General features: G+C 35.1%; 1 protein-coding gene and 1 long non-coding RNA gene across 3 annotated transcripts in view; both read right to left on the bottom strand.

Annotated features, from left to right (window-relative positions):
- Positions 1-779: 779 nt before the first annotated feature.
- LOC136272739 (uncharacterized) overlaps positions 780-25,415 on the bottom strand; it is a 158,140-nt gene continuing 133,504 nt past the window's right edge. Inside the window, exons 1-3 of one of the 2 annotated variants that reach the window (XR_010710785.1) lie at positions 3,137-3,201; positions 1,035-1,187; positions 780-951 (exon numbers count right to left, since the gene is read on the bottom strand). This is a non-coding gene — a long non-coding RNA (uncharacterized lncRNA). Of the gene's footprint in view, positions 952-1,034; positions 1,188-3,136; positions 3,202-25,415 lie in introns of those variants that run through there. The other variant, XR_010710788.1, reaches the window with a different exon arrangement.
- LOC105339828 (uncharacterized) overlaps positions 7,867-25,415 on the bottom strand; it is a 103,343-nt gene continuing 85,794 nt past the window's right edge. The window contains exons 6-7 of the mRNA XM_066075083.1: positions 9,697-10,626; positions 7,867-9,281 (exon numbers count right to left, since the gene is read on the bottom strand). Of these exons, the coding sequence (XP_065931155.1) occupies positions 9,214-9,281; positions 9,697-10,626 (998 nt within the window). The 3' untranslated portion in view covers positions 7,867-9,213. The remainder of the gene's footprint in view (positions 9,282-9,696; positions 10,627-25,415) is intronic.

Here is a 25,415-nt window from a genome sequence, read left to right as displayed (position 1 = left end):
AGTTAGAATTATTCATAAGCGAGTTTCCCCTTTTTAATGTGTACGGAGTGGAGAGTAACTGTTTGTATAATTGTGTTATTAACTGGAATAAATGTGGAAAATACAGCGAGTGTTGAGCTAATTCCCTAGTAATAGTCCGGTACTGAAAATACCCCATACGGTACAAATCCGACGGTTATAATAGAACTGAACATGTTTGATTTGAGTTTTATGTTACATGCATATGTAGGTAGAATACACCCATGTTTAAGTTGATGTCTACGTTACATGTAGGTATAATACATACAGGTGAGTGTTGATTTTTTTTTAAAAATTACATGTATTTTAAAGCATACATTTTCTGTTACATGTATGTAGAATCGAAAAGATTTTAGTTGATGCGCGTGCATGCTTGTGCTTCTATACGTAGATCACATACCGGTTTAGGTTTATTAATACGTTACATGTAGGTAGATTGCATTCAGGTTTATGTTGATTTATACGTTACAAGTAGGTAGAATACACACAGATTTAGGTTTATTTACAAGTTACATATAGTGTAGGTAGATTACGTAGAGGTTTAGATTTATTTATAGATAACATGTAGGTAAAATACATACAGGTTTAGGTTGATTTATAGGTTACGTATACGTAGAATACATGCAGGATTAGGTTGATTTATAGGTTACGTATACGTAGAATACATGAAGGTTTAGGTTGATTTATACGTTACATGTATGTAGAATACATACAGGTTTAGGCTTATTTAAAGGTTACATATAGGCAGAATAGATACAGGTTTAGGTTTATTTATTAGTTACATGTAGGTAGAATTCATACAGGTGTAGGTTGGTATTTGTTACAGCAAACACTTTGGTCGTCGTCCGTTGTGATACATCGATGACCAGGATCTTGACATAGGCCATTGTCGTCACATAATCCATGGGAACGTTGGTTGTATGGACACAGTTTCTGTAGATAAGATTTTTAATTTAGCAAAAATATTCTCTCTCTCTCTCTTTCTCTCTCTCTCTCTCTCTCACACACATACTGACCAGTTAGACATCTTGTAGCGCACCCCAGAAAACACCCGGTGACGTCATATCGTGTCGCCAGATAGCAACAGTGGTCTTGTGGTTTGAAGCATTAAGCTATAGCGCTTTCCTCTTGGTCAGGACAATCACTCTCCATGTAGGAACGTCGAGAATCTAGTGAACACCAAATCTCCAATGTACATTAATCACTTCAAAAAGATACGACATTTGTACTTTTATATGAAAAAAAAATAGCTTACACGTGCGCGGATCTAAGGGGGGGGGGTTCTGCCCACCGGAACAGAAGAAAGAAGGACAGCTTTTTAAAGAGAGACAGAAATGCATATATTTACAAATGTCTAAGGACGGACAAAGAAACAAACCGGTTGACTGGAAGACAAAGAGAGACAGCTCGAGCTTCAGAGATATGCTCTTGATGCATGTGTTGTAGTATTTTCTTTGTTTGATAGCAAGGAAAACGCCACGTAAAATAACATTCTACCATACATGTACAAAACAAAACGTTAAACATCAGGCAGGTAGACAAACAGAAAACATGAAAGAAGGACAGAAGACATGAGAGACAGACGGACAAAAGGACGGACATACAAAAAGCCATAATTCAACTTACAGGGAAATATATAAATTTACATGTAATGGCAGACATATAGACGGACAAAACACCAGGCTTACTGACAGATACAGACAGACAGAAGACTAGACAGACAGATAGAAGGACAAAAGACAACACCTACTGACAAATACAGACAGACAAAAGACTAGACTGACAGAAAGACGGACAACAGACCAGACTAACTGCCAAATACAGACAGACAGACAGATAGACAAGAAAGACAATTAGACGGGCAAAAGACAATACTTACTGACAGATACAGAGACAGAAAACAAGACAGACAGATAGACGTACAAAAGACCAGACTTACTGACAGAAACAGACAGACAGAAGACAAGACAGACAGATAGACGGAAAAAACACCAGACTTACTGACAGATACAGACGGACAGAAGACTAGACAGACAGATAACGAACAAAAGACAATACTTACTGACAGATACAGACAGACAGAAGACTAGACAGACAGATAGACGGACAAAAGACCAGACAGACTGACAGATACAGGCAGACAGACGACTAGACAGACAGATAGACGGACAAAACACCAGACTTACTGACAAATACAGGCAGACAGACGACTAGACCGACAGATAGACGGACAAAACACCAGACTTACTGACAGATACAGGGAGACAGACGACTAGACAGACAGATAGACGGATAAAAAACGAGACGGACTGACAGATACAGACAGGCCGAAGACTAGGGTAGACAGACAGATAGACGGACAAAAGACCAGACTTACTGATAGATACAGACAGAGAGAAGACTATACAGACAGATAGACGGATAAAAGACCAGACTTACTGACAGATACAGACAGAGAGAAGACTATACAGACAGATAGACGGACAAAAGACCAGACTTACTGACAGAAACAGACAGACGGATAAAAGAAAAGACAGCCAGAAGAGCGCATAACGAAATCTACACAACTCAATCTATGGAAGAAATATATACTGTAGGAGCACGTATCGTATATCCGGTAATTTTCGCGATTATCTAATTTTCTCTTTAATTCTTCACGATCTCTTTTGAACCGCAAATAATTGAAAACGCACAATTTGTATCCTGTATCATTTTCTATAACAAACTGTTAAATTCACAAAAAATGACTGAAGCAAATAAAAAAAAGTTGCAGATTTTTCCTTTTTTCGCAAATTTTGTGACAAGCGAAAAAACCGCATATACGGAACCAAATAAAATGTTTTTGTCATTTCATTTTGTCATGTCGTAATCTCTTTCTTATCATTCATACTTGGCTTCAACATTCGTCATGGATTTAATTTTGTTATTTTTTACTGCCAACGAAAATAACAAAATTAAATCCTCAACGAATATTTCTGCTTCTACAGTACATGTCCATGCATGTAAGACAGACAGATAGACAAAAGATAGATAGACAGATGGACAAAAATATATAGACTCAACATACAGAGAAAATTAAAGATATACATGTACCTATACCGAAAGAGAGAAAACTAACGTGACTTGGTGAACGGGGTGCAGAGACCAATGACAAAGAACAGGGTCTTCATGACTGATTGTATTTACTTGCATGAAAATGAACGCGCGCGCGTGCATTCCTAATATATAAAGAGGCCAAGGATACATGCACCAGTCGGATAATAATATTATCATTGATAAACTTTTACCCCAGGATGTAGCTGGTTTATTTCAGTATGCATTGTACAAAATAATCTGTCTGATTTGTTTCAAGTTCTGTCTGATCCTGGAAAATTAGGTCGATTGCCATCTGTTAGATATCTAGATTAGATATTCACATGAAGCTTCATATATCATGTGTAACGACAATTGTTCTATTAAATGTCGTTCCGTAAGGTCAGCTATTACGAACTGAGGTCGCAAACAATTCAAGGCTAGCTGTTTGATATTTGTCAGAGTGTTTCAGTATCTGATTGTTCATAACTACCAATATGAAAATGTTTAATCTACGTATGCGCATCATTACGTTGACAAAACCCTCTAATTTGTTCAAACAGTTTCAACCGAAAAAAAAAATGTCCGTCATTTTCGCCCATGGTCTTCGAACATATTTATCGGCTGTCACTTTCCCCGCGTTGAATTTCGAAATTAACGGGTGCCATCACAGCCACCATCTACTCGTATCTCCTCGGACTTTTTTTTTTGATTGTGAGAATTGTTTACATCAGTGAATTAAAGTAAGGAAGTTCTGATGGGAGTTGGTTTTTTTTTTTCATTATTCATTTGAAGATCAACGATATGTAATTTTGCATGTCCTGTAGTTTCTAAGCTGAATTTGAATTATTCATATTTTTTTCTAATATAAAGTATTGGGATTTTTTTTACAATAATAACGGAAAACCCAATTAACTAAGTTAATCTTTTTGTATAATATCAAAAATAGAAATGACGCATTCAAACTCTACGATGCTTTCTGTATCACTTAATCATGGGACAAGACTACTTAAAACAAGTATCGGCTAGACAGTCCTGTACGTCTTTTCTGTGGAATAACTTAGCATTAATTTCAATGAAGTCTATCTCACTTCTCAACAGATCGTAAAATGTGTTGTATAGATATAAAGTTTTATGAACAGAGGGGTTGTCGTGGACTCCTATATAATACAATCGAGATGTTTTTCCGAGCACTGTCGGAAAGGCCCGAGAAGTTGGGATTGTCTCTTCATATAATCACCGAGGAGATCCGAAAGCATACGATAAGAGGAATATTTTCTGGACAAGTCTTAAACACGTTTCTGAAGAAAAAAATATTCTTTTATATCTTAAATCTATGGATAAAATCCAATGAATAACAACTACAACGCACATGTAATCACATAAAGCACTAATTGATTATATTATACAAAGAAATTAAAGAAACAAAAATGCAAAATTTCTGATAAAAGCTGATCCCGATCAGAATAATTTTAATGCGTTCAATTTATAATGAAGGAATTTTAAACAATTTCAAATTATTTTGAATTAGTTAAATATGTATAGCTAGATAACAATGAAAATAAAATAAACATAATTCACATGACTGACGACATTGTTAAGAATTTGGCCCTTGGACAATTTATCGCCCTCTCAAGGGGTTCAGAGTGTGAGGTACTAGGTTTATATCCCATAAAAACACTTGTTTAGAATTTTTTTTGACAACTGCATGCTGAACATGTGCTTTTAAACTCATCCTGTTCGAGAAGGAACATAATTATAAACATAAGGATATCCAGGGGGAAAGAATGAGGGATTTTATTCATACAGGATCTACATGTAGTATACCACATTGTACATATATTTTGTATAACTCCATTAAACTGATTTGTTCACGTCTATTGTTGCTCAGGTGAGTGATTTGGTCCACGAGCCTCTTGTTTTGAAGAGCTACCTTAGTACTTGGATGGAAAATTCATTTTGTAATTTATTGTTGACTTAGGACAGATATGTTATCAAAATAAATTTTTATGATAATACCCAGATTTAACCTATCAGTCAAAATGAAATTCTTGAAACAACTTTGAGTACTTGAATTGAAAATTCATTTTGTAATTTATTGTTGACTTAGGACAGATATGTTATCAAAATAAGTTTTTATGATAATACCCAGAATTTAACCTATCAGTCAAAATGAAATTCTTGAAACAACTTTGAGTACTTGAATGGAAAATTCAATTTGTAATTTATTGTTGACAGTCGGACTAGTCTCTATTAACATCTAACTACAGTAAATCCAAAAGGAGATTGGTTTGTCAGTTAGAATGTGTTAGCCCTAATACATAATGTCTTGTTCTTGTAGATAAAGTTACAGCATCATATTCTTCTTTTTAGTAAGAAAAAAGACAAAACTATGAATAAATATCACATTTATTGAGTTCTATCTACAGCTTGCTACAACTCACCAAAAATCATTTGTATATAGGTATTATGTATTTCATGGTAAGCGTACATACAAAGAAAAAATTTAATTTTTGAAGAAAAAAATCAGTTCACTTCAACTTAGTCACAATATTCCTCAAAAACTATTTACATAAACATGAGTTTTAAAGCTGCATGATCAATATAGCTTAGTGTTTAATGTGGGAGAAATGTGATAAACCCACCAATGATATACATATAGGTATATTTTTACAAAATGCATCATAAACCCAATACAAAGAGTTGATGCAGACAGAATAACATTTGCCTTACACCACTATCCCATGATGCAGCTTGTCATAACATTGTAAGTATACAGGTCCTAGAGAATTTAAGACACGATTTAGCTGTAAATTTACATTATATTGACATACAGATGAAGGTCAACTATTCATAAAAAATTACATGTTGCCATTTAAAAAACAAAAATATTTCGGTATGATAGACTCTGAATCCTCCTTTTCACCCTTTGATTTCCAACCACGTTAATTATGACATTTTTAAAAATCAAATTTGAACTGATATTCAAGTAACTTTCATAGTAAAAATATTTTGAGGGTCAACAACACAAATTACGGTTCTTAAGCAAAACTTTATAAAAAAAACATTATGAAAAGGGGAATAACTCTTTAATCGTTTCTATCTGAAGAATTCAAATTTGAGTTATTCCCCTTTGAATATGATGTTTTATTAATATACAAGATTTCCTGTGTGCAAATGAAAAAACAAAATGATAATCACACATTAGTCCAAATTTTAAGTTACAACTACGTCTATACTCTAAATTACACCTGGTTTTTTTAAGAACATTCAAAAGACTTAATATGTAAAACAGAGAACATGTCCATTGAGAATTTTCTAAACCAAAACCAGGACAAGTAAAAAGCTGTCAATGTGACAGCAAGCTGAGTTTTCTTTTATGTGAACAGTATCCATAATCCATTTATCCTGAATTGATAAAAACTACCTATCCAGAGAAATGGAGTACCCTATATGCAATATTCTGCCAAAAATGACCTAGTTCAACAGCTATTATTTTATCATAAATTATAAAAAAAATCAAAATCCAATTAATTTGCACATTTCTGATATCACTTCAAATGATATGCAAAACAAGTTCCTATTTTGAAAACCGTGGGAGGAGTTATCCGTACAATGGGGTACCCTATATAATATATTCTGTGAGAAAATGACTAAGTTCAACAGTAGGTATTCTACAAATTATCAAAAATCAAAATCCAAGTAATATGCACATCTCTGATTAATGTATAATTGATCTGCAATTCAACAACTTCATATCTTAAAAACTGTAGGAGTAGTTAGCAGTTCAATAGGGGTACTCTATATGCAATATTCTGCGGGAAAATGACTAAGTTCAACAGCTGTTATTTTTACATTAATATTAAAAAAAATCAATTCACATCTCTTATATATGTATAATTGATCTGCCAATCAACAACGTTTTATCTTAAAAACGGTAGGAGGAGTTAGCCGTACAATAGGGGTAGCCTTTTGGCAGCTGCCCGCCTGCATGCCATTTGACCATTTCAATAACTGGATTTCTCCTTTGGAAAACTCGGTTCCAAAAATTGATATCAATGTAAAATGACAAATTCCTGTATAGTTCATGTACACAGACCACATATTTTAAACAGATAACATACTGTGAAATAAAAATGATAAGAAAGTACAATAAGTAATTACTGTATAGTTCATGTACACAGAACACAGGTTACAATATTGACGCATTATTTAAAACAAGTCCAGATATCGGTCACTCCACAGATAATCCAGTTATATTCCATTTTTAACACACATAAACATAATACACATATACAGAGTTTACATTTGTTGATAAAATGTCAGAGGTAGAATATAAATTACTAAAAAAAAATACAAAAACAAAAGGAGGTCAGACTGATTCAGACATCTTATGAACAAATACACTTTAACATCAATTCTTCAAATTAAGAAGTATCTAGTCTTTTACAAAATCTAGGATCTAAATATTTGTCCTTATACATGAACAAAATCAAAATATGGATCAAAATGCATTTCATTTGCTATGTGAGTACAATTAAACAAACGGCACACATGCCTTGACGGTCACCTGAGTACCATAGACCTTAAACTGACAAGTCACAGAGTGTCATGTTAGTATTGAAAGCTTCATTTTGAGGTTAACTCTCTAATCTGAGACTCCTGACTGTCATCCCGCTTTTATTTGTTGATGTTCGAAACATTTATTCATGAAAATAAAACACATGGGGTGGGGATTGGGGGTGGGGGTGGGGGGTTGGGGATGGTTGGGGGGGGAGAGTCAAGTGTCAGAAAAATCTTACATCATCTATACCCTTACAAAAAATTAAACTTTTGGTACAAAGAGTAGAGAGGAACAATTTGGCCTTTTTTTGGATATTAAGCCTCGCCTATGGGGCCCTGAGGGTGGTAGGGTCATAATTTTCATATTTCAGATTCTTTTTATTCAAGGGATGCTTCAATTCAAAAATGGTTACAATAGACCGTCTAGTTTTCAAGAAAAAGTTCAAAATGTAAAATAGTAAAGTAAAGATGCATGATGGACACCACACGACGACGAACAAAGACCAATTGCAATATGTCACATGAGTGACTCGGGTCAGTGCGTACTTGAAGATAATGGCATCATATTGCAGTAAGTGGTCTACGTAGCCAATGTCCGTTTTCTGTCTTCCTCGGTAAGGATTTCAAGGAAGGTGTTCTTTTTTCCCTCAAGGTCAGGTAAAATTGGCCTATCTACAGGAAACAGAATAAACTAATGAATGATGTAGTTATCAACACCAGCATGATATTACTCAGATGAGGACAAGTTCAGCAAAACAAGATATCTGTAAGCCAATGCACGTTAGTAATACTCCCGATCTGATGTAAATATACAAAATAAGCAAAGTTGACTTTAACAGGAAGTTGTCCCATTGGTACACAAATAGATCCAAATGCATGGCATGCCTAAACAAAGAGTGTGTAAAATATCAAGCATCTGCAATGAGTAGTTGCTGACAAATCTTTTACGAAAATTTGTTTGAAAATTTAGGCAAAAAGTAAACACTCATCATTTAACAGGAAATCAATGTCCGATTGGTACAAAAATAGATTCCATTGTCTTAACAAAGAGTGTATTAAAATTTCAAGCACCTGCAATGAATAGTTGCCGAGTAAAATGTGACAGAAACTTTCGATACAAGCACAGACAGACAGAAGGGCGTACCGACAGACAGGCACAAGGGTAAAACAGTATACCCCCTCTCCTTCAGAGTGAGGGTATGATAACCATAAATGTTGAAATTGAAAAAAAGATCTAGTACAATTTTTATTCATTCAGGTTTTTTTTTCCTTTGATTATTATTCAGTTATTATAGACTTCATAGGAATATCTGTTTCATGTTTATGTTAATCCATTTTAACAAAGTAAAATTTGTATAATTAACATTCCACATTCAGCAACATACAGCCATGTTGGATAATCATAAAGTGTGAAATAAACAGGAGTCAGTATTACAGTCCATGTGAATTATACACAGGTCAATTTCAGCTGCAGATGTTGAACAAAGTGACAAACAACATGTGTGGTTTTGAGAGCAGATAGATTTGTACAGAAACATTTACAACATGTCAATATCCAAGTTATTTCCATTCTACGGCTGGTGTTGAGCTGGACATGGGGTCCCCACCAGGACGGGGTGTGTGTTCATCTACAACAAGTCATTAATTAGCTGTTAATTAAATAATATTATACATGTTAAGAAATGACAGAGCTACATCTACAAATTCAAAGTTTAAACTGAAAACACTGACACATTTACAGGCATCTAATTAATAAAACTAATTCAATTGACTTGTAACAAAATAAATAATTACAAATTCCTGTGTCACAAAATTAATTACAATGACCTTTTATTCTAATTAACTAAATACAATGACATGTGACAGTACATCTAATTAATGAAATAGATACAGCTAACCCTGTAACAATGAGCTGTTTATATCGACAAACAATCACACAGATAAACATGTCTTACATGTATCTTATTAACTGATAATTAACACGGACTGTGTGTCTTAGTTATCTACATCTAATTAATGTGAATGATAATGACTCAGACTTACCTATCAGAGCGTCCTGTCTGGTGATATACCTGTATATAACCACCGTGTTGTAGTACCATGATCCGACCCAGAGACGGTGAGTGTTGACATCATGACTCAGGCTCCATGGTTTGAATATCCCTGATGGTCTTATCAGTAGATGTGACAGGAACTGACCGTCCCTGTCTAACATCTGTACTGTTTTGGTTTTATAATCACACACCAGGATGTGTGACAGCGCGTCAGTACAGATTCCACTTGGCTCTAGTCCTGATCCTGATGGATGTCCTGTGTAGGAGAAACGATGTCTTCCTCCACTCTCTGTCACCACTACAGCACTATGGTCAGACACCACGACATCCCCATTGTTGTTCTCTGTTATATAGTCAGGTTGTCTATACAGTCCCCGTCCTGTGTTGTCGTTCTGTATGGTCTGTGCAAGTTGTCCACCCTGGTTGTACCGGGTTACCTTGCTTGTTTTTGTATCATACTTATACATCCCAACCAGTAGATCCCCAGTCGACGGGGACCAAAACACACACCGTGGTCTTAATGTAGAGTCTGTTCCCTCTATAAATGTGGTGGTTGTCATCATATCCTTTGACAGTTTGTTGATGTTATAATTCCTATCTATATAAATCAGTTCACTCTCACTGTTCACTGTGTGTAATCCATATAAACCACTACATGAATCCTCCACACGATTCAGAGGGACACCTGTTGTGTCTGTCAACATGAGATTGTTTCTATAATCACTGACCCAGACCCAGTCTGATGTCACACAGGAAATGTGATAACAACGACCAACACCTGTCACTGTGAGAGAGTGAAGTAACTCGGGGGGAGACATCAGTTTCAGCAGACACTTGTTTCCTTGCTGTGGTTTTTCTGTCCCTGGGGTTGGGATTTCACTCAGTGACTCCATCACATCAGCAGTGGCGGGATTCAGATCTACAAACATCAGACACAAACAGTCAGATGGAACAGATTGATTACAAACATCACATCTTGTATAATGATTGTTACAGCAATGTTTGTCTGTTGTAATGTCTTAATACAGAACCTTTAATAATTAATAACAAACATTTACTGATAAAGGCATCTAATTAATCTATTAATCAAGATATTATCAACATATTCATGTATCTAAGTAATTGATTTACTACAGACAAGTAATGTATTTGCATCTCATTAAATGCATGTGATGTTGACTGTCTATAAACAATTATATGTACTTACATTATATTGACAGATGATCAAGATCACATCCTATATATGTCTGACTTGTAACTACATATTATATAATTTACAATGATAATGACTCAGACTTACCTGTCAGAGTGTCCTGTCTGGTGATATACCTGTATATAACCACCTTGTTGTTGTACCCTGATCCGACCCAGAGACGGTGAGTGTTGACATCATAACCCAGGCTGTGTGGTGAGAATATCCCTGATGGCCTTATCAGTAGATGTGACAGGAACTGACCGTCCCTGTCTAACATTTGTACTGTGTCGGTTCTATCATCACACACCAGGATGTGTGACAGTGCGTCAGTACAGATGCCGTATGAATCTAGTCCTGATCCTGATGGATGTCCTGTGTAGGAGAAACAATGTCTTCCTCCACGCTCTGTCACCACTACAGCACGACAGTCAGTCACCACGACATCCCCATTGTTGTTCTCTGTTATATAGCGAGGTCCACTATACAGTCCCAGTCCTTTGATGTCGTTCTGTATGGTCTGTGTGAGTTGTCCGCTCTGGTTGTACCGGGTTACCTTGCCTGTCCTTAGTTCCTCTCTATACATCCCGACCAGTAGATCCCCAGTGGATGGGGACCAGTACACACATCGTGGTTCCCATGTAGAGTCTGTTCTCTCTATAAATGTGGTGGTTGTCTTCATATCCTTTGACAGTTTGTTGATGTTATAATTCCAATCTATATAAATCAGTTCACTCTCACTGTTCACTGTGTGTAATCCTCTATATAAATCACGACATGAATCCTCCACACGATGTAGAGGGACACCTGTTGTGTCTGTCAAGATGAGATTATCTTCATAATCACTGACCCAGACCCGGTCTGATGACACACAGGAAATGTGTAAACAACGATCAACACCTGTCAGTGTGAGAGATTGATGGAACTCAGCACCAGACGTCAGTTTCAGCAGACACTGGTTTCCTACGCGTCGGTTTCCTCTCTCTGTGATTTGGATTGCACTCAGTGACTCCATCACATCCTCCTTGTTGAGTGACTCAGTCATGGAGAGCTGGCTGGTGTGGAGTGTAAGATGTATCTGGGGGAGGGCTGTCTTTATGGAGGAGAGGAATTGTAGTGCACTGAATGTGAATGCTGGCTGTACATATCTGTGTTCATATTCCTGCAGGCTGACAATATGTCTGCTCATTTCTATCATCTGTTTTAAACATCGGTGTTTGAAATCAAAGTCACAAAACACACTTTTCATGAAATCTTTTCTCACTTTGTTAATGAGATGCTTCAGTGTCTGAGACTTAGTTAACATTTCTGATTGATAGAGGGAGAATTCTGTGTGACAGGTTTTGAAATCATTGTTGATTCGTGACAGGAGAACAGGTCTGTAAAAGAGAGCCTCACTTCTGATGGTGTGAATGGTTCCTCTGTGTTGTTGTCGCTTTGTTTTATAGGCTATTTGTATATCCAGTATTTCATGCTGTCCTTGGCCATAGAGAAAACGTTTGAATCTGTGCGATTGGTCCTCGAAACAAGAATCACACACAGGAACTTGACAAGGTTCACAGTACTTTATATAAACATGGCCAGGATGTCTCACACAGATCTCTTGTGTTGGGATGTAGTTGATTTTATCACGGTGTGACACAACATCATGGTCTATTGTTTTGAGATCTTGTACATGGTTCTCTTTACACTGGGGACACAGATCACATGGACACGATACACAATAGTACTCTGTGTCCCCCGGACACTTAAAACACTTATTAGCACCATATAGGGAGTTTGCTGTGTCCATTTCTATATTCTTGATTCACAACCTGTTAAATAAAAATAAAGTGTTATAGAATTATGTCAACCGCTTTCTTTCAAAACTATTTAAAATTAATGATATAACAAATTTATACAATATCATTATATAATATCATTTTGTGTGTAGGGAATATATCAATTTAAACCAGACTATATTTTGAAATAATAATATATTTTCATGCATAGATAAATTATGGTCTATTATCATCAAATAATAATAAGACTCGACCAGTAGATAATTTTTTGTTAAAACTTCTTTTTTACATTTTCTGCTAAACATTGGTGACTTTCTCCCTCTTTCTTTTTTCTCTATCTGTATCATACATTTACTGCTAAGAATGCTCTCTCTCTCTCTCTCTCTCTCTCTAAAATTCACTTTTTAACTTTCTCTCACTCTCTCTTTCTCTCTCTACAAAGTATGTACTTTCTTTTTCTCTCTTTCTGTCTCTATTTCTCTGAGAAACATCTACTCTTGTTCTCTTTGTCTCACTATCTCTGACATTCTTCATTAAGCTCTATCCTCTCTCTCTGTCCCCCTCTCTCTCTGTCTCTCTCTCTCTCTCTCTCCATAATAATTATGTACTTTCTCTTTGTTTCTCTCTCTATCTCTCTTTCAGTTTTCTGATCAACATGTACTTTTTCTCTCTTTGTCTTATTATCTCTGACATTCTTAATCAATCTCTCTCTCATTTAGACATTTAATATTTTCAGACATTCTCTGCCAAGGAAATACAAGTGCTCTTAATTCCAGTCTTACCCACATGTATGCCAGCTTCTGTGTCTATTTCTCTCTCAAACAGATGTATATTCTCTCTCACTCTACTTTCTATTGTTTGTTTAACATGTACTCTTGCTCTTTTTCTCTGCCTCTCTCTCTCTCTCTCAAATATTTACTATTTTCAGACATTCTTAATTAAGCTCTCTCTCTCTCTCCCTCTCTCTCCCTCTCTCTCCATATGTACTTTTGTTGTTTCTCTCTCTATCTCCCTCTTTCAGTTTTGATCTCTTTTAGTCTATCTCTGACATTCTTCATTTTACTCTCTCTCTCTCTCTCTCTCTCTCTCTCTCTCTCTCTCTCTCTCTGTAACATTCAGCGTTAAACATGTACTCTTGCTCTCTTTCTCTCTCTCTCTCCAAAATATGTACTTTCTCTCTTTTTTCTCTAATGCCCTTTCCTGAACAACGTGTATATTGCTCTCATTGTCTTACTATCTAATTCCCTTTTCTTGTACCGTACATAAAATCTTGCTCTGTTTGTCTCTCTCTCTCTTTCTCTCTCTCTCAACATAATAATACGTACTTTCTCTTTGTTTCTCTTTCTATCTCTCTCTATCAGTTTTCTGATCAACATGTACTTTTTCTTTCTTTGTTTCACTATCTCTGACATTCTTTATTAATCTCTCTCTCTCTCTTTTAGACATTTACTATTTTCAGACATTCTCTGCGAAGGAAAAAAGAAGTGCTCTTTATTCCAGTCTTTCTTACATGTATGCCTGCTTTCTATGTCTATTTCTCTCTCAACATATGTATGTTCTCTCTCTCTAAACTTTCTATCATTTGTTTAACGTGTACTCATGCTCTTTTTTGCACTCTCTGCCTCTCTCTCTCTCTTTTTCTCTCTCCAAAATATGTACTTATTCCTTCTCTCTTTCATTCACTTTGCTAGAGAACATGTACTCTTGCTCTCTTTGCTCTCTCTGTCTCTCACATTCTTCATTAAACATTATCTCTCTCTCTATCAAATAATTACTATTTTCAGACATTCTCTGCTAAGGAAATAGAAGTGCTTTTTAGGTGGCAGGGGACAGTTTTTTTGATACAATTCATTGTACCCAAGGGATGCATGTCTTCGGTACTCTGTAACTAGAATTTCCTCAGTTCCCATTCAGCACAAATACCTTTAATTCACTCTTTATAAGGCCAATCACCAATTTCTGAAGAAAACTACTAATCAAAACCTGTAAAATTCTCTACATATTTTATACTTTGATAACTGCATTTGTCTACATGTAAAGTTCATTTGAAATAAAATTATGCTGTTTTAAAAAAAAAATGGGTGATAAAAGTCAGGTGGATTAATGTTATTTCATAAAATCAGACAGCAAAATGGCTGCAAATTCATACATTTAATGACTTAATTGATAAAAACTGTTTTAAAGTATTTGTTCTTATCTCAGTTATTAATTTAAGCTTATTAATTGTCATCAGGATAGTAAATGCCTACTCTCTAAGCCAATTTACTCTAGTGGTGGTCATTCTACACATTTAAGAGGGAGTTACTCCCCTTGAATATTTTAGCTAATAAATCATGCCATGACATTTATAGCCAAGAAAATCATCCATTTTCACAAAATGTATTACTTATGGTACAAAATCCACTAAAACTTACACTTAAAGGAGAAATATGAAAATATCATGTAGTCTTGAAGGTGGCAGGGGACAGTTTTTTGGATACAATTCATTGTAGCCAAGGGATGCATGTCAGAATTTCCTCAGTTACCATTCAGCACACATACCTTTAATTCACTCTTTATAAGGCCAATCACCAATTTCTGAAAAAACTACTAATCAAAACCTGTAAAATTCTCTACATACTGGTTTTTATGAGATTTTGACCCTTTCATATTTTGATTTTTTTCATGATTTTCAGCTTTTTAGACCTCCCCCAGCTAATTCCCTGCAGAGGGTTGACCTCTCATACCGCGTGCATGTTGCACCATCACATGTCAGAAACTTACCGGTGTATAGATTACAATGTCCCATCCACCTACTTTTCGTGTTATTTTACCTCCCGTCTGTAACTTGCAATTTTACCGTGTAAAGTCAACACAACAGTCATAGCCGCAGGTTTCGCATTTTACTTCTGATTCTAATGTACCTAACATAAGGGGCCTACATATTGCATATCAATTTCAACAGGAGACACCCCTCTAACTAATGATAATCACTAAAAATCATTTCATGAATTTTAGCAACACTCATAAGCCTTCAAGTACAGCAACTCTCAATTTTACAAAAATGTTGACGGGTACTTTATTCGAAACTGTCCCTTGCTACCTTATTCCAGTCTTTCCAACATGTATTCCAGCTTTTGGGGTATATTTCCCACTCAATAGACGTATGTACATACCCCCTCTCTCTCCTCTCTCTCTCTCTCTCTCTCTCTCTCTCTCTCTCTCTCTCTCTCTCTCTCTCTCTCGCTCACTCACACACACACTTTACTTTCTATTTACATCTATTTACTCGGTAATTGCTGCTAAATCTGCAAGCTTGCTCTTCTTTATCTCTTTCTCTCTTTCACTTTTTCCCACCAATATGTTTTCTCTCTTTGCCCTTTCTCCCTCTGCTAAACGTGTACTCTTGTTACTCTCTTTTACTTCTTTGCATCATTAAAACTTTTGCTCTTTCTCTCTTTCACTTTTTTTAGAGACATGTTCTCTTTATGTTTGCACTTGCTCTCTCTCACTTACATGAACTCTCTCTCTCTCTCTTGCGTTCACTAGCTCTGGCATTCTTCATTAAACATTCTCTTGTGCTCTCTCTCTCTCTCTCTCTCTCTCTCTCTCTCTCTCTCTCTCTCTTTCAGACATTTACTATTTTTAGACATTCTCTGCTCAGGAAATACACATGTTCTTTCTTCCAGTCTTTCCCACCTATGTATGCCTATGGAGGGTAATCGTGTTCAAAAATCCAGACATGTAAACTTGTAAATCGGAATATGTAATCGTGTTGTTGTGTGAGTCTGAGTATGAATATGTGCAATTCTGATCGTGTAACCTATAAAACTCAGGGATGAAGACTTTAGAGTTGACCCCGCAGGCCTTCAATCTAATTTTTCCTGCAGATGCTAATTGCAGCTGTAAAATGTTGTTTGTTATTTACATGTAACTTGCCACTATAATTCAAACTTTCTATCTGTAGTCTCTGCATTTGTATTTCCGTTTTCTGAAATATCATGGCTGACATGTTGCAAATCAACAAATGTAAAGTCTACAAGTTTGTCGAATGTTGACATTACCATATATGGAGACAGTGACGTCACCGATAGAAAAAGGCTAGCTGCAGGTATAGGCATGCCGTAATCGCCGGAATAGGGACGGAATAAATGTAAAAAAAAATATAAGGATGGTCTATAATCATAATATCTCTGGATAACAACCTTTCTTAGAAAGTACTATTTTTCGGAAAGTTATCGATAAGAAAAACAAAGAATATAAAGACATATATTGGTTTTGAGATTTTGATTGATATGAGACATAAGAAGCGCCCTTTAAAAATAAATAAATAAAAATTCCAAAGATAAGGTTAACTGTCGTGAAATTAAATAAGGAATAAGGAATCATTCTTGGAGTATTATGAGGTGATAATTTCGGTCGGGGTGTGATCAAATCCAATAAAGCCCGAAGGGCTTTAAGATAGATTTGATCACGCCCCGACCGAAATTATCATCTCATAATACTCAAAGAATGATTCCTTATTACTTATATTTTATATAATTTTAAGCAATCGTACGATTATATATTTAAATACTAATCAGCAAACCCCGCTGGCGCCTCGATTTGGCGTCATTTGTATTATGGGTTATATAGTACAAAATAGATACGTAGTGTTATCACAGGCAAAGACACTGGAAAATGTAAATATAATGTTATAAATATTTTTTTGAAATGTTTCATTTTGCATTGTCAGCAATATGTAGGGAAAAAAGCCTATCATGCAGGTGAAAATTGGCATTTTTTAAAATTTCAAGCAATTATTTCGGAATATGAGCATGGCGTCCTGAATGTCGGTTCAATACAGACTCACTTTGTGAAATTGGTTGATAAAAAAATCCCGGAGAGCTATTAGAATACAGCTTTACAGCCACTTATGAACATGTACTGTTTGCCATAAGCAACTATAGTCTGTCCCAAGATATTTATGCAGCACATTTGGACGATTTTTTAATTAAAATACACATACCTGTGAAAGAAGTGCAATTAAAATAGATGAATGGGATAATTTCCAAGATAATTTCATTGACACATCTTTCACTCGGAATAAAAACAGATTCCTTACGGAGATTTATAATGGGGAAAGTTTACATCTTTTCTCCATTCGGAATACTCTCGGAATACATCGCACAATTTTTCAATGTTATCATCCGGGCTTGCTGCAATACAAAATCTCCGTAGACATCACATTTTTAGCATTGTATTCAAACCTGATAAGCTAACAGGGGTGTTTCGACTTACAAATCTTGGAAATTTTTCCAAAAAAGTATAAATACATGTATAGTTACATACATTTTTCCGCAAAAAATTACCAAATCTTTGCAGGTCGTTTATTCTAACTAATTCAGAAAAATAGCGAGAGAAAAGCTGTCAATGTAACAGCAAACCAGGTTTTCTTTTGTGTGAACAGTATCCATATTATAATCCATTTGTCAAACCTGAATTGCATATGCAATATGCAATGTATTTGCCAAAAAATGACTAAGTTCAACAGCTGATATTTATTGACAAATTATTAGAAATCAAAATCTTAGCAATTTGCATACCTCTGATGTATGTATAAGTGTTATGCAAAAGAACAATTTCCTATCTCAAAAACTGTACGAGGAGTTATCGGTAGAATAAGGGTACCTTTTTGGCAGCCACTCACCCGCCCGGCATTTTCACTTTTTCAATAATCGAAAAACCCGGTTAAAATTTCTCTCTAAAAATTCTTAGAACTCAGAAGCAATGGAGTTACAACATGGGACCTCACGGCGGTCTCCGAACCTCATGCCGCTAAAAATATATTTACCCCCTTAAGTTTCTTGATCCGTCTCATTTCTAGAAAAGAGTACGCATTTACTTATATTCCAGTTTATATTACATGTCAAATTATTTTATAGAAATAAGATATTATGCATTTCTTTTTAACCCTTATCATACATTGTTTTCCCTCGGACTGAAATGTCACACTTTCATTGGATTAAACATGGCACGTGATTGCCTCATATATCTCTATGTAGGTTCTTTGAGGATTAATATTAGGCAATATGGCCGTCATTGACAGCCGCCTCACCTACTCATCTCGATATATCATATTATTTAACGCAGAAATTGTGTTCAGTAAGTCCTTAAAATATTTAGAGTAGTTGCCCTTTGGAATTATTTTTAAATTAGAGTAGTTGCCCTTTGAATATTGACGTCACATTGTTATATCTGGAGCAGAGCAAAATGGCAGCGTCGAAATTTGCTCAAAATCTGCAAAGATGTTTAAAATTGAATAGCAACAAAACATTGTAAGTAATATGGGTGAAGCGAAGATTTTTTTAAGTGTATTTGAAAGGTGGTATTGATCATTTTTAAGAGTTTAAATGAGTTTAACTTGACGAGATGTAAGGCATCTTGTACATTGCTTTGCGTAGATCACCGCTTTTTGTGAATGAATATGTCGTTTGATAGTCCTTGGGAAAACAAAACACTTAATACCATGAGAATTATATTACAGAAATTAGCGCATTCGTCACATCGGCGACGATTTTTATGTGCATGACCCTCTTCCTGTTTGGTCCAGTTTCAATCATACCTAAAAAAAATTCTAAAAATAAAACCGATATTTTCGTTAGAAAATGGATAAGTGTCCTTCATTAAAAGCTAATTGCAACAGTTAAGCTGAATATTATGTTTATGATGTATCCATTCCGGCGATTACGGCATGCCGTTTCCCCGCAGCAAAGCAGTTGCCATATAAGGTCATGTCAAAATTCGACAAAATTGTAGACTTTACATTTGTTAATTTGTATTATGTCAGATGTGCTATTGCCGAGTCTGAGGATACAAATGCAGAAACTACGGATTGAAAGTGTGCAAAGTTGAAGGTTTAATTAACTGATGAAAGCAATAAAGCTGCAAATTGTGCATCATGCGAAGGAACTGAGTCAAATCTTACACATGTTTATGCCCGAGTTTTATAGCGAGCGCAGCTCGCCGGCGCACAGCGCCGGCGCGAAGCGAGGTCTACCGGCAAGGCGTGTGTGAATAGAAAAATCGGACTTAGTTGCACATACATTCAACGGATTTTTTTGGCGTCAGTAAATCGGACCAGTAATGCATCGTTTTAATCGCCCCAGTAGTTCCCTGTAACCATGGCAATTTTTATCACTTCACACTCTCACGAGAATCAGCAAGACAAATTTAGACAGTAAAAACAATAACGATGTAAGCGACATAGGGTCAATGTTACCTCTAAAGTTCACCTCAGTACACTTTCAATCAAAAATAATCGTGTGACGTCACAAACGTTTACACATTGATCCGATATATTTTTTCGGAGTCAGTAAATTTTGACCCACAATTCATAGTACCAATGGTTTCCAACCTCACGTTCCAACATCACGTTCTCCCAAGAGTCAAAGTAAAACCTTTGAAAAGCTTATAAGATGTGTAATTTTAAGAACATCATGCTTTTTAAGTAAATAAAACAGTATACTTCGCATACTTTTATTTCTCAGGGGAGTTTTAAAGAGTAAGACGACACTTAACCAACGTCAGCTTTGACGTCACAATATGCACTGATAAGGGGAAATTACTCTAATTGAAGTTATTGTAAATCTGCTGAAATGACCAAAATCCTCTTAAAATCTTGCAAAGGCTAAGATAAAGAACAGCTGACGAATAAGGACATTTTTTCAGATACAGGAAACAGTTGTAAATTGCACTTATTTGGATGAATGCTCACAAATATTTTGTTCACTATAATTACGGTAATTTCCTGAAACGTAACGTTATACGTAGCAGAGCCTTTTTTTAAAGGGGGTGGGTGGGTGGATGGCAGCCTCATCCAAAAAATCTTTGCAAGCAAAAAGAAAAAAAAATCATGAAAATTCTAATCCTTCAGCTCTTTAGCAGTTCAATGGTTTCTTTATTTTCACTTCCATTTATTACATGCGGGGGGGGGGGACAACACCATGTTCTTTAAACATGAAACGCAAATAAGCGTAAATTAAAAATTAACATTAAACATTAATTATTTTTTTTTTAAGTGGAGGGGCAAATCCATGGTAAGTCGATTCTCTATGTATAAATTGACAAAAATGAAAAATATTTTAGCATGGAGGGAGCTCTATGATGAGTCAAGTTTTATATGTAAGTTTAAGAAAAAATGTCTACTGCAAAAAAAAAGGGGGAAATCAATCAATCGATCAATCATAATCACAATCACTTTAAAAGAGGAGATGCAGTGCAATGAATATTTATATATTAAAATCTTTATTATTTAACAACATTGTATCTGAGATTAAACTATTGTTCTACATATAAATAAATAAATTATAACAAATCTTATAAACTATGAATAATGAAATTTACTGAAAAATAGGTATGTTTTATTTTTTGGCATTCAAATTTCACGTTGTTAATTTTATTTTATTAATTTATTATAATTCATTGTTTGATCACATGCTGTGCTCGCCCCAACGGTCGCACCGTAAAACATATTAGGTTACACGGTCAGAATTACACATATTCATACTCAGACTTACACACCAACACGATTACATATTCGGATTTCAAGTTTACATGTCTGGATTTTTGAACACGATTACCCTCCATATATGCCAGCTTTCTGTGTCTATTTCTCTCTCATGCAGACTTATGTACTTTCTCTTTCTTTCTCTCTCTGTCTCTCTCTCTCAAACTTTCCCTGTTTAACAGTTATTTACCTGGTAATCGCTGCTAAATATGCGCTCTTGCTATTCTTTAATTCTCTCTTTCTCTTTCACTTTTTTCATCATTATCTTACTTTGTTCTCTCTCTCTCTCTCTCTCTCTCTCTCTCTCTCTCTCATTCTTGCATGTACATGAACTCTTGCTATGTTTGTCCCACTAACTTGTACACCCTCTCTCATTCCCTTTTCTTGTAACATGTACCGTACATGAAATCTTGCTCTGTTTCTCTCTCTCTCTCTCTCTCTCTCTCTCTCTCTCTCTCTCTCTCTCAGACTTTTTCTGCTTAACATGTTCTCTTTCTTTGTTCCTTTTTCCAACATCACCATGACTTAATTTTAGGTCTGTTTTAGAAAAGAGGGCTTACCTACAATTTGCACTTTTTCTGATCCTATTGTAACTTTTTTGTGAAATGTGACATTATCTAGCTCTTGTTTACAATGGATAATTTATAAACTACATGCAGTTGTGTCATTACCCCAGGTAGAGAACAGACTTTAACTGTTATCAAAAAACAAATCAAACCTTATTTTCAAAAACCGGTATATGTAAAATGAGAACTTTCCAAATTATATATGAGGTCATTTATATTATCTACTAGCTTATGACATATGATGGCTATCCCCCTTATCCTGGCTGATTGTTTGAATGTCCCCCAGGAAGATAATCAGACAATATCCCAGCACTGACATTACCACAAGGATATGTTTTACTTGTTTACAGATTAATCATCAAATAGGGATGAGTGCAATAGTCATATTGTCGGTTCATTGGTAAGAAATTGATGTCCTCGACCAATGCCTTCGAGCAACAGTTCTTACCCTAGGACTAACACAATGACTACTGCCCTCATACCCATTTAAAAGATGAATACTATAATGTCTATGAATGACACACGACAACGAACTTGTGATAGCAATGGGTCTCCTGAATGACTCAGGTGACCTAAAAGTACAAAGTATAGCTACACGAACATAGTGATATTACAGGAATACTATATAGCTACACAAACATAGTGATATTACAAGAATACTATACCACATAAATTTTTTCTTCAGTTCACTCTTTATTGATACACAAGGAAACTGTAAAGAGACCTCAAACAGTTATATTGTTATTTTCTTAATACATGTTCAAGTTGCAAAACCATTTGTCTTTTTTAGTAAGTTTACAAGATTGATGTAGAGCAAAATCAATACCACATAAAAACGCTATGTTGAAGACAAGCTAATACAGTGAAGATGAGTTAATACAATGAAGTCTCCAATTCCCGGTCGTCTCTGATTCCCAGTCACTCCTATAAGTTTCATGTCACACTGTAATGAAACAGAAACAACTTTATAAATACATTGATCACGAACAATGGGCCTTTCTGTATTTGATCAGCAAAAATTATTTGAAGGTAAACAATTACTTTCCGAGAAACGAAACAAGGATTCAAGCACTTTCGAAGTGGATTTTCACTCATCTTCGTTATGCTTCTTTCATTATTTAGAGGTGGATGTGAAAGTAATGTTCGAATATTAATAGCTGAAAAATATTGTACATGTATGCATTCACTTACATGTCAAAAATTGTTTATAATGATAAGTGCTCAACTAAATTTACACTTACTAATTAATCAAACTAAATGAGTTGCCCAAATTGCAAGTCAGTTCACCTGAAACATATTTTTTGTGGTTTTACGATATCAAAAGAGGGAGAGAAAGAAATTCAACTAAGTGAAATTTCCAATGTTGCTCTGTCGATGCTCTCGTCATTATATTTATATTGTTCGTTATTTTTCTTTGTGTTTACTATACGTAGGGTCACATAACACGCACAATGATTATTCTATTCTGAATTACTATGTGAGTATATCCCTCTAACTATTTTTGACTTGGTAGGACAACAAAGTAGTGCCTTTAAGCAAATTAGTGCCTATACTTGCAGAGTGTATATCAGAATGCTTGACACATGTCAGATAAAGAGGATTTGCAATTTTAAAAGCAAAAGTCAAAATTGAATTATCATTTGAAGGAGAAAGTTCAAATTGTTTGATGTACACCCTTTTTAAAACTGTGAAATTCCCTACTTTAAGTTTCATTTTCAGAGTTTTTCAGTACAGACGCTTTCTGCCGGAAAACGAATCAGACTTCACACCACAAAATTTTAACAGTAAAGAGATAATTGGACGAGCTTTCATTCAAGAGGTCCCTTGTTGCTGAACGAAAATTAGGGCCGCAGCATGTTAACATTACCGCCTATGGAAAATGCATTAGTAGACTATACTCATATACTCTTATTTACGTAAAGAAATAGGTCCCTGTTTCTTGTGTATCAGTAGTTTTAATGTTTTGATCGTATTTATCTGGGGGCAATATTTTTTGAATGCTGCAAATAGCTGCAGGTCTGTAGCTCCAGATCTGAAAATATTTGGATGAACAACCTTGGAGCTACAGTGCCACTTATTTAAGAAATTGCAAATTTATTGCGCAGAAAAACGTGCACTAGTTTTGGACTAATTAATTTTCTTTATATGTCTCTTTACTTGCCTCAGACTTTTTCCGAAACACACTACCAACCTCGGATAATCAAAAGTACGAAAGCCGAGAAGGATCATTCGAGATTCGAGATTCGAGATTCAAAATACGAGATTCGAAATACGAGATTCAAGATTTGAAATTCGAGATTCAATATTTAAATAATCAAATCAAGGATCTGAAAATGTGTATCCTAGCGATATCAAACTGTTCTAAATAAAGATCATCCGTACATGCTCTTATATACAAATAAATGCTATGTTCACTTCTCCCTACCTAACTAAATAATTATTTGTATTTACTTTTACACAGAATATCTAAGTAGACTACTAATAATGCATGTGCTTCGCGGATCTAAGTGATTTTGATTGGCCTGGTGCATTTCCACCTGATGCGTTTGAACCCTGGGGTATTTCACCACCAGTAATAGTTTAAACCCCGGGTTTATTCACCACTTTTGTGTAAAAATGCGGTTATGGTAGAAAACTTCATAAGCGTAGCTAATTTTTCTGTAGGGGGTTCCTAGGTCAATTTTAAATAATTTTACTATGTAAATTTAATAAGCTCCATTTTTCCCGAGGAGGGGGTCCAGATCCCCTGACCCCCTCCTTTCTAGATCCGCGCATGAAGATTAGTACATGTATCTAAATAATCTAAATATAAATAATCAGTTCGGTTTCACCAATACATATATAAGCATTACTTATTTTTTTATATATGCATACAGTCATACACTAGCACTATGATTATAAACAAATCATTGAGATATTATCGCATCATACGGAATTATTAATTAATATAATTTTTTTCCTTTTCCTCAGTAAACAACTTATTTTATTACGAGTCTTACTTTTGGAATTGTTTTCAATATAGAAGGATTCATACTCTATAAAATTAAGGTCAGACGACACGTTCCTCAATTTTAGATAACTTTTTCCAGGAATTTGTTAATGGTTTACTATTACTTTGACAAGCTGCAAAATACTAGAGTATGCAATTCCCTATATAATCCTCTTGAAAATACACTTGAATTGCTGATATAAAAATAAATAAAACTAGAGCACAGCGAAACTTACAACATTATAACTATATCTCCACTCGGCCATCTAGACATATACCCAATCAAAGTAAATTTTAATCATTTTTAAAGTAATTATAAAGTTAATATTTTTTATTGGAACTCTTTATGACGAGGAGATACAAAAAAGATTCTCAAGGAACGTGTCGTCTGACCTTAAAGGTAGGGGTGATATGGTGCCAATTTTTTCACATTGCCGATTTCTTGTACAGAGAACAGTAAAACTTTTTAAAAATTTGATTGTGCATGAATATTTCAAAATTAATTGTTGTATTTTGTTATAATTCATTCATTGATATATCAACAAGAATGAATAAAAGGTATAGACAAGCATATATATCAAAGCTAAGTTAAGTTTCTCTGTAGTTTCCTACCCCCCCCCCTTCCACGCACCAAAAATTGACAGTAATTACAT

Source organism: Magallana gigas, chromosome 1, assembly GCF_963853765.1.
Source record: "Magallana gigas chromosome 1, xbMagGiga1.1, whole genome shotgun sequence".
NCBI classification, from domain to species: domain Eukaryota; kingdom Metazoa; phylum Mollusca; class Bivalvia; order Ostreida; family Ostreidae; genus Magallana; species Magallana gigas.
Note: the sequence above shows the minus strand (reverse complement) of the source record. Positions and strands in the feature narration are given on the sequence as shown.